This window comes from Notolepis coatsorum (assembly GCF_963971535.1).
Source record: "Notolepis coatsorum genome assembly, chromosome: 5".
Taxonomy (NCBI): domain Eukaryota; kingdom Metazoa; phylum Chordata; class Actinopteri; order Aulopiformes; family Paralepididae; genus Notolepis; species Notolepis coatsorum.
The window spans coordinates 158,873,843-158,884,845 of record NC_140169.1 but is presented as its reverse complement, the minus strand read 5'-3'; the positions used below and the strand labels follow the sequence as shown (position 1 = coordinate 158,884,845).

The 11,003-nt window shown below is 55.3% G+C and overlaps 1 protein-coding gene across 1 annotated transcript; it reads left to right on the top strand.

Annotated features, from left to right (window-relative positions):
- Positions 1–6,977: 6,977 nt before the first annotated feature.
- Positions 6,978–8,067, top strand: LOC311228441 (putative nuclease HARBI1; the record flags this gene model as incomplete). The annotated part of the gene is made up of 3 exons (XM_084314346.1): positions 6,978–7,368; positions 7,534–7,620; positions 7,709–8,067. The coding sequence occupies 3 exons, from the start codon at positions 6,978–6,980 to the stop codon at positions 8,065–8,067; spliced, it is 837 nt and encodes a 278-aa protein (XP_084170472.1).
- Positions 8,068–11,003: the final 2,936 nt, after the last annotated feature.

The window sequence follows — 11,003 nt, the reverse complement described above, 5'->3', positions numbered from 1 at the left end:
ATCCTACTACCCAGTGTCTGTGTACTACTACTCCCACAAGCAGGGATAATCCACCCTTCTACATTTGGTGTCATGAACAGGATCAACATCCTACTCCACTTCCTTGACCGACCAGTAGAGAGACCATGACGTCCGACGAAGGGACCCGCACCGCGCAGGAGATGGCGGCGAAGTTCGAGGAGCTGCAGGAGAAGTGTCGGATGCTGGAAGAAGCAGTGATGAGGCTGGAACAGAACCAAGGCCGTGCACCCTACCCGCCCCCCTCGCAGACCGTGTATGTCCAGCGAGACCGAGACTGCAGTGAGTTCAGCGGGGGAAAGGAGAGAGGGGAGTCGTCGGTGGAGGACTGGATCAGAGAAGTACAGGCCTACTGCCGAAGCCGCAAAGTGCCCGGCGACGACCAGGCGGAGTGCATCCAGCAGCACTTAAGGGGCGAAGCTAAGCGGACGGTACGCTTTGCTCTGGACGGAACGGCCCCAGAGCCGGGCGCCCTGTTCCACCTGCTGCGGGAGACGTACGGGGACAAGACCCCAGTCAGCGTCCGCCTGAAAGAGTTCCTCGCCCGCCGACAATCGGACGGAGAGAGCATACGGGAGTTTGCATATGACCTGCAAGACAACCGGGCCATATCGCCAGGGATTGCCCCTGCCCCGCAAGCAGGACACGCCCCGCCCCTTCTACCGCTCCCGAAGCGCCGAGCCCGTTGAGGCCTCGGCTCCAACCGGAACGGGCGATTGACGCTATCGCGACCGGAGCCGCCGATCCGGTCGCCGAGAGCCCGGAGGAGCACCAGGTATACGGGGGATGCCTCACCCTGGACGTGCAGATAGACGGCGTGAACACCCGCTGCCTATTCGACACGGGAGCCGAGGTGACAACAATGACGGAGAGCCACTTCAAGCGGAACTTCTCGAAACAGAAGCTGACCGCCGCCAACTGGATCACCCTTACCGCCGCCAACGGTTTGGAGATCCCTGTGGTGGGGTGCCTGTACGCAGAGGTGAAGTGCTTGGACCTGACATTCCCCGGGAAGTGCATATTTGTGGTGAAGGACGACCACTTCCGAGGACCCGAGAGACGCCATTCCGGGACTCCTGGGAATGAACGTGCTCGGCGGAGGAGACGGCCTCTTCAAGGGGATTAAGGGGATGCGTCCCGCCAATAGCCGCCGGTACGAAGCCGGAAGTGCCGCACTACACCAGGTGGTGGTGGCCCTGGAGGAGAGAGAACGGGAGTGTACGGCCCCGGGGAAATTGGGCTATGTGAAGGTGGCCAGCCGGGAACCGGTGGTCGTCCCCCCGCACAGCGAGATGATCGTCTCGGGCCGCTGCGGGACGTCAGTGGGAATGCGGCGCCCCATGATGGTCGAGAACCCTCCGAGCGCCAACCTGCCCCCCGGCCTCCTGGTAGCAAACGTAGTGGCGTACGCCCGGGATGGAAGGGTACCCGTGCGTCTGATGAACCCGACAGACGCAGAGATCGTACTCCAGCCCCGGTCCCGACTGGCGGAACTCCACTGCCCCAAACAAGTGCGGCCCAAGGAGAGGGCGACAGTGGAGGAGGTCACCGGGGGATACAGGGTGACGGCGATCGACACCCGAGACCAACCGACACCGGCGGCGGCCGTTGGGAGGACCCGGGAGCTCGTCGTGCCCGTTCAAGCGAATCTTGAAGACCTCACCCCGGCCCAAGTACGGCGATTGAACGAGGTACTCGAGAAACATAAGACGTGTTCTCCGTGGACGACGGGGATTATGGGTACACCACCACGGTCACCCATTACGTCCCCACCGGAGACGCACACCCCGTCAAGCAATGGCACCGCCGGATACCGCCCCATGTCTTTCAGGAGGTGAAACGACACGTGCAGGACCTGGTGGACCAAGGCGTACTCGTGGAAAGCTGTAGTCCCTGGGCGTCTCCGGCCGTGATCGTCATCAAGAAGGACAGTTCCGTGCGGTTCTGTTGCGACTACCGCCGATTGAACAATGTGACGCACCGGGACGCGTATCCTCTACCCCGGATAGAGGAGTCCCTAGACGCCCTGGGGCAGGCCCGGATCTTCTCTTCTCTCGACCTCACGGCAGGTTACTTCCGAGTGGCGGTAAAGGAGGAAGACCAGGAGAAGACGGCCGTCACAACACCCTTCGGCCTCTACCAGTGGACCCGTATGCCCTTTGGGCTGTGCAACGCCCCGGCGACGTTTCAGCGGTTGATGACCGCAGTACTAGGGGACCTGGCCTTCGATGTCCTGCTAGTATACCTGGACGATGTGCTGGTGTTCGCACGCAACTTTGAGAGTCGACCCCCGTAATTCATTATAGTTCATTGTGAAATAGCGATAGTAGTGTAATTATTGTCAAACCCTAAATAGCATTATTTTCTGAATGTAGGATGCAGGATGGTTAACGTTGCATTTGGCCGATAAGTTGTTGGCTGATAAGGAACGCATGACTCAGGTCTAATCTTATTTAATTAAATTGTAATGTTATTATATCTGTCATCAAAATATCACTTAAATGCAGGTGATCACGGTTATCCACTGAAGCCATGCGTGGCTAGAATCGATCCCTGACCAACAACGACCCAATTGGAGCGCAGATTGAAAGAAAATCAATCAAGAGTTTCAATATACCCAGGTGTTCTGTATGACCCGTAATCAAATTAGCGACATGAGTGTAATCGTCGGCAAACCCTATAAATTACATTTGGAACATGGATTTCAGAATGTATTCAGCATGGATAACGCAGTCCTTGCATTGTTGCATGATTTGGCAATGGGCCATGGTGCGCTCTGCAGGGAGCGCGTCTTCAGGGACAGGGCAGACCTGTTTGCCGAGAGTACAGAGTGGCTCATGAGCAGATTCAGCTTCCCCAGGGAAATCCTGCTCAACCTGTGCCAGAATCTGGGACCTGTATTGGAGCGCCAAACAAGGTGCACACATGCCATCCCCGTCCACATCCAAGTCCTCTCCACCCTGGGATTCTTGGCCACCGGGACGTTTCAGCGGGAGATCGCAGATCGCTCGGGCATCTCCCAACCCTCACTCAGCAGGATCATGCCCACAGTGTTGGATGCCATCATGTCCCTAATCCCCGACTACATCAAATTCCCATACACACTTAAGGGGCGAAGCTAAGCGGACGGTACGCTTTGCTCTGGACGGAACGGCCCCAGAGCCGGGCGCCCTGTTCCACCTGCTGCGGGAGACGTACGGGGACAAGACCCCAGTCAGCGTCCGCCTGAAAGAGTTCCTCGCCCGCCGACAATCGGACGGAGAGAGCATACGGGAGTTTGCATATGACCTGCAAGACAACCGGGCCATATCGCCAGGGATTGCCCCTGCCCCGCAAGCAGGACACGCCCCGCCCCTTCTACCGCTCCCGAAGCGCCGAGCCCGTTGAGGCCTCGGCTCCAACCGGAACGGGCGATTGACGCTATCGCGACCGGAGCCGCCGATCCGGTCGCCGAGAGCCCGGAGGAGCACCAGGTATACGGGGGATGCCTCACCCTGGACGTGCAGATAGACGGCGTGAACACCCGCTGCCTATTCGACACGGGAGCCGAGGTGACAACAATGACGGAGAGCCACTTCAAGCGGAACTTCTCGAAACAGAAGCTGACCGCCGCCAACTGGATCACCCTTACCGCCGCCAACGGTTTGGAGATCCCTGTGGTGGGGTGCCTGTACGCAGAGGTGAAGTGCTTGGACCTGACATTCCCCGGGAAGTGCATATTTGTGGTGAAGGACGACCACTTCCGAGGACCCGAGAGACGCCATTCCGGGACTCCTGGGAATGAACGTGCTCGGCGGAGGAGACGGCCTCTTCAAGGGGATTAAGGGGATGCGTCCCGCCAATAGCCGCCGGTACGAAGCCGGAAGTGCCGCACTACACCAGGTGGTGGTGGCCCTGGAGGAGAGAGAACGGGAGTGTACGGCCCCGGGGAAATTGGGCTATGTGAAGGTGGCCAGCCGGGAACCGGTTGTGCGTCACCGGGGTCACCGGGGGATACAGGGTGACGGCGATCGACACCCGAGACCAACCGACACCGGCGGCGGCCGTTGGGAGGACCCGGGAGCTCGTCGTGCCCGTTCAAGCGAATCTTGAAGACCTCACCCCGGCCCAAGTACGGCGATTGAACGAGGTACTCGAGAAACATAAGACGTGTTCTCCGTGGACGACGGGGATTATGGGTACACCACCACGGTCACCCATTACGTCCCCACCGGAGACGCACACCCCGTCAAGCAATGGCACCGCCGGATACCGCCCCATGTCTTTCAGGAGGTGAAACGACACGTGCAGGACCTGGTGGACCAAGGCGTACTCGTGGAAAGCTGTAGTCCCTGGGCGTCTCCGGCCGTGATCGTCATCAAGAAGGACAGTTCCGTGCGGTTCTGTTGCGACTACCGCCGATTGAACAATGTGACGCACCGGGACGCGTATCCTCTACCCCGGATAGAGGAGTCCCTAGACGCCCTGGGGCAGGCCCGGATCTTCTCTTCTCTCGACCTCACGGCAGGTTACTTCCGAGTGGCGGTAAAGGAGGAAGACCAGGAGAAGACGGCCGTCACAACACCCTTCGGCCTCTACCAGTGGACCCGTATGCCCTTTGGGCTGTGCAACGCCCCGGCGACGTTTCAGCGGTTGATGACCGCAGTACTAGGGGACCTGGCCTTCGATGTCCTGCTAGTATACCTGGACGATGTGCTGGTGTTCGCACGCAACTTTGAGAGTCACTGTCAGAAACTAGATCTGGTGTTCGGGCGTCTCCGGGAACACGGGCTCAAGCTCAAGCCCAGGAAGTGTTTCCTCCTCAGGACAGAGGTGAAATTCCTGGGACACATCGTGTCAGCGGCCGGAGTCCAGGTCGACACTGACAAGGTCAAGGCACTGGAAGACTGGCCGGCGCCACGCTCAGCGAAGGAGGTACGACAGGTGATCGGGTTCCTGTCCTACTACCGGCGGTTCGTGCCCCGCTTCGCTCAAGTAGCCCAGCCCCTGCATGCCCTGATGGGGAAGGAAAAAAAGGGTTCGTCAAGGGACGAACCGAGGCATTCAAGTGGACTCCCCAGTGCCAAGAGGCTTTCGATCACCTGCGGGAGTGCCTCATGAAGCCCCCGGTGTTGGCCTACCCGGACCTCCGCCTTCCCTTCATCGTGACTACTGACGGGAGCTACTTGGGGCTGGGGGCAGTGTTGAGCCAGAAACAAGAGGGCGTGGAGCGTGTCATTGCCTTCGCCAGCCGAGGCTTACGAGGGTCGGAGAGGAACGACCAGAACTACAGCGCGTTCAAGCTGGAGCTCCTCGCCCTGAAGTGGGCAATCACAGAGAAGTTCCGGGACCTCCTGCTGTACGCCCAGTTCACCGTGGTCACCGACCACAACCCACTGAGGTACCTGGGCACGGCCAATCTGGGAGCGGTGGAACAGCGGTGGAATGCTCAGCTGGCTGAGTATGACTTCGTGGTCCACTACAAGCCCGGCCGGCTCAATCAGAACGCTGAAGCCCTGTCACGCAGGCCAATGAGGCCGGAACCCGAAGTGGAGGATACTGAGAAGGACTTCCTCACGATAACGGCACCAGTACCATGCTCGACAGGCACTCCTACTCAACTGGCCCCCGAGGAACGGGTCGTCCCCTCGAGGACCTCCACCCCACTCACATGCAAGGGCTATGTGGTGATCCCAGCGGACGAAGTCCGGGCCCTCCTAAGTCCAGAGGAACGGACCGAGCCAGGAGGGGTTCCGACTGTCGTGGCGAGGCAGATCGTGACCCAGAAGGGGAACAGCGGATACAGCTGGGCGGAGTTACGGCAATTCCAGGCGGATGATCCCGAACTGGGACCGGTGTGGCGTGCGGTGACTGGGGGAGTCCAGCCCTCGAAGGCCCAGTTACAGGAGATGGACGCAGGACTCTGGAAGATATACGGACAGTGGGAGAGGTTCCGTCTACACCAGCAGGTGTTGTTCCGACGCGTCAGCGACCCCCGAGACGGAGAGGAGGTCCTGCAGCTGGTGGTGCCGGCAGTCCTGCGGCGGCGGATATATACGAGACTCAGCATGAAGACGGGGGACACTTCGTGGGAGGGGGACCGTGGAGCTAATGCGGCGGAGCTACTACTGGGTCGGGATGGCCGAGGAGGTGAAGAGCTGGGTGCAGAGGTGCAAGCGGTGTGCACTGGCCCGGGACGTATTCCCGAAGGCGCAGGCCCAGATGACCTGCACCAACGTAACGGCGCCCATGGAAGTCCTGGGCCCTCATTTATCAACTTGACGTACGCACAGATATGTGCTTAAGCCGTGCGTACGATCATTTCTAAGCAAAGTGTGGGATTTATCTATTTGAACTTGTGCTTGACTTTGTACTTATGTCTACGCACAGCTCTGAGCATGCTTAGCTGACGCCCAGTGGTAGAATATCGTTACTACGGCATAAGCGTTCCTCAGTTCATGCATTCGTTTCAACGCGGAAACAAGACACTGGCGCGTGTTCTGTACGACCCCCGTAATTCATTATAGTTCATTGTGAAATAGCGATAGTAGTGTAATTATTGTCAAACCCTAAATAGCATCAATTTCTGAATGTAGGATGCAGGATGGTTAACGTTGCATTTGGCCGATAAGTTGTTGGCTGATAAGGAACGCATGACTCAGGTCTAATCTTATTTAATTAAATTGTAATGTTATTATATCTGTCATCAAAATATCACTTAAATGCAGGTGATCACGGTTATCCACTGAAGCCATGCGTGGCTAGAATCGATCCCTGACCAACAACGACCCAATTGGAGCGCAGATTGAAAGAAAATCAATCAAGAGTTTCAATATACCCAGGTGTTCTGTATGACCCGTAATCAAATTAGCGACATGAGTGTAATCGTCGGCAAACCCTATAAATTACATTTGGAACATGGATTTCAGAATGTATTCAGCATGGATAACGCAGTCCTTGCATTGTTGCATGATTTGGCAATGGGCCATGGTGCGCTCCGCAGGGAGCGCGTCTTCAGGGACAGGGCAGACCTGTTTGCCGAGAGTACAGAGTGGCTCATGAGCAGATTCAGCTTCCCCAGGGAAATCCTGCTCAACCTGTGCCAGAATCTGGGACCTGTATTGGAGCGCCAAACAAGGTGCACACATGCCATCCCCGTCCACATCCAAGTCCTCTCCACCCTGGGATTCTTGGCCACCGGGACGTTTCAGCGGGAGATCGCAGATCGCTCGGGCATCTCCCAACCCTCACTCAGCAGGATCATGCCCACAGTGTTGGATGCCATCATGTCCCTAATCCCCGACTACATCAAATTCCCATACACACACGCACAGCAGGTCGAGGTCAAGAGGGCTTTCCACGCCATCGCCGGTTTCCCCAACATAATTGGAGCAATAGACTGCACACACATAGCCATCAAAACACCATCACAAAATGAATTCAATTATGTTAACAGGAAGGGGTTCCACTCGGTAAATGTCCAAGTGATCTGCGATGCCCGTTTGGCACTCCTAAATGTCGTTGCCCGGTGGCCAGGAGGAACCCACGACTCGTTTGTGGTGCAGAACAGCTCTGTGGGCATTCGTCTCCAGGCTGGGGTTGTTGAAGACGGGTGGCTTATTGGTGAGTGTTACACATTTAGGCCTATATTTAATTAAATTGTAATGTTATTACTGGTATCTGTAATTAAATTATATCTCTTTTAATGCAGGGGATCGTGGCTATCCACTGAAGCCATGGCTGATGACGCCGCTGACCAACCCCACTACCGAACAGGAGCGCACCTACAACCGGGCGCACGCACGCACAAGAGTCACCGTGGAGCGTGAAATTGGTCTCCTAAAGGGTCGGTGGCTCTGCCTGTCTGGCACGGGGGGCACACTGCAGTACCGGCCTGAAAAGGTTTGCAACATCATCGTGGCCTGCAGTGTGCTCCATAACATGGCCATCAGGCATGGCATCCCACTGCTAAACCCAGAAATACCTGACGACCCCATGCCAGACGTGGAACAGCCACCTCCAAACGCCACTGGAATGCAGACAAGAGCTAGGATCATAGAGCAGTTTTGAGTAAGTCTACCCCATGCATTGTAAGAACTGAGATTTGGGTTAATTCATATTAATTAAGTAATCATTAGTAACCTATACATAAAAAGAAAAGACTGTCGTTTGAAATCGAATTGAGCTGATTAATGAATTGGAACCATTTTTGCATTTTACAGTTTTAGTTGAATAGAAGTAGCTGACAGTTTAAAAGTGACCAGATGACACTCAGTTTACCGTGCATGCAGGGTATCAATCAAACTTTAAAAGAACGGAACGAAAAAAGGCATTCATCCAGCTAATAATTATCTAATTATAATAATGACACCAACGCCAAAAGTGGTTACGGTCTTTATTTATCCTTTTCGGCGAGTTTCTGGAGACTGTCGCCGATGCCCGACAGGACCGCGACCAGTTGGAGATTGGAGAGATTGGAGAGATTCTTGTCATGTTCCTCAATAAAATCGTTGACGACAAAGTTATTTCTATGCCAGTCTTCTTTACTGATGTGACAATTCCTATATGAAAGGTGCTATACAAATGAAGTGTATATTATATTATTACCTTCCACCTGTTGGCTGGATGGCCCAGCCACATCGTAGGTGTCGGTGTCAGTGGTGCGTACAATGCCTCCCACCATCTCGTCCCCGATGATGCTGGCAATCCGCATGTCCAGCGGGGACAGCTCACTCTGACTCTGAATTGAATTGATTGAAAGACTGTATTAACAGGTTGCAGAATGGGTACAATACAGTACAGCTCAATACACACAATTGTTAAGGGGATGCAGACCAGATAAATACTTTCATCTTGTTTAAATCAGGGTAGAATAGAATAGAATAGAATAGAATAGATCTTTATTTGTCATTGTTGGTACGAAATTTGTTAGGAACATCACCACTGGCATACAACATAAGATATAACATGTGCAAAATAATAATGTCAATAATAATAGTAATATAGTAATAAAGTAATAACGTATCAATGTCCCAATGTCCCAATATATAACATACCATCATTGTCCCAAGTGCATTTAGTGCTTGTGCAAATAAATTAATAAATATAAATATTTCAGTCCAGTGAGTTGATGGAAGGAGGGGGGGGGGGGTGGGGGGGGGGGCGTTGACTTGCAAAGGATGAAGTATTGTATAGTGCAGCAATGCAAGTCCGGTTCACAGTTGTTGTAATGTGGGAGTGGGAGTTATGTCACCGGGGGTGGGATGCGGGGGGGGGCAAGTTGATGTTCGTCGTTGAGCAGCCTGACAGCCCGTGGGTAGAGGCTGTTGGTCAGTCTGCTGGTTCCGGACTGGATGGATCTGTACCTTCGACCAGAGCGCAGCAGTTGAAAGAGATGGTTTGCTGGGTGGTACTGGTCTAGTAAGATGTTATTTATACGCCGTAGGCAGCGGGGTCCCCCATTTTCAATTCATCAAAACAGATATATCATAATATGATTGACATACAACATACCTGCCCCCCGCCAGTCGCACTGGCATTCTTCCTATGATCGGCCAGGCGCTTCTTAGCCGTCAGTTTCACATCGAACCACTTTTTTCTGATCTCCGCAATAGTTCGCTGCTGCGGGGAAATCGAATTCACAGCGTCGGTGACTGCCTCCCACGCAGCAGTCTTCCTCTTGGTGGTTATGCCAAGGCTGAGGGAACCAAAAAGTACCCCCGACCTGGCATCCACCTCTGTGATGAGGACTTCCACCTCAGTGTCTGTGTAATTGCGTTTCTTGGTGCGCTTGGCCATTTTCCAACATTCCACGCACAGGAATTTCCTCATGGTATTTGAAGGGGAGGGCCTGACCATATTTGGTTAATCGGGGCGGTTTTGGTATGCAAATACGTGAAAGTGTGCACGAGCCTCGGCGTAGGGCCAAGGTGATATTCATCATGACAGGTGTGCGCAGGACCTGTGTACGCACGTGTGGTAAATCCCGTTTTTTTTGTGCTTGCACACATTCTAAATTCTGTGCTTACGTGTGGAAATAGAACATTTTCTACGTCACGTTGATGAATGAGGGCCCTGGCCATGGACTTCACCCTGCTGGAAATGTCGGCGGGCGGGTACGAGAATGTATTGGTGCTAACAGATATGTTCACTTGGTTCACCATCGCCATCCCGACCAAGGACCAGACCGCCAAGACCACCGCCGTCGCGATTATCAAGCACTGGTTAGTCTATTACGGCTGTCCCGCTCGGCTACACGCGGACCAGACGAAGGTGCGGAGAACCTGGAGGAATGGGTTCAGGGACATCACAAGCGACTGAAGGCCACTGCGGAGGCCGCAAATGCCACCGCCAAGCATGCGTCGCACCGACGCAAGCGGATTTACGATCGGAAGTCCAGGGGCGCACTCTTGAGAGCGGGGGATCGAGTCCTGATCCGCAATCACCGACCCAAGGGTCGCAACAAGATACAAGACAAGTGGGAGCCCACGCCCTACATGGTGATTGAGCAGAGCCATGAGGGGACAGCAGTGTTCACGGTTCGCCCCGAAGGAGGGGGCCCCGAAAGAACGGTGCATAGGGATCAACTCAAGATCTGCTCCTTCCCGGCCTCCAACCCGGAAGAACGGGTGAGGGCTCGCCGACGGATCCCGAGGAGAGAGCGGAGCTCCTCCGAATCAGACGTGGGGGGTGCCTTCGTTTACGCTCGAGAACCGCACTCTAGGGCGTGTAACTCACCCAGGGTCCCGCGGGTCGCACACTGAAGCAGTGCCGAACGAGGAAGGAGAGGGGGAGTCAGATCCCTCCGATGAGGATGGAGAAGACGGTGGAGACAGGGGCGAGGTGGGCGCCGCGGGCGGTCCCTCAGAGGCCTCGGAGGGCGAAGCCGTGGCCGAGGGCCTGCCAACAGAGACCGACGGATCTGACACAGAAGCAGACGCGGGGGAGGTTGAACAAACCCGGCCCCAGAGGAGCACCAGAGGTCGGCTGCCCGCTCGGTATCGCCA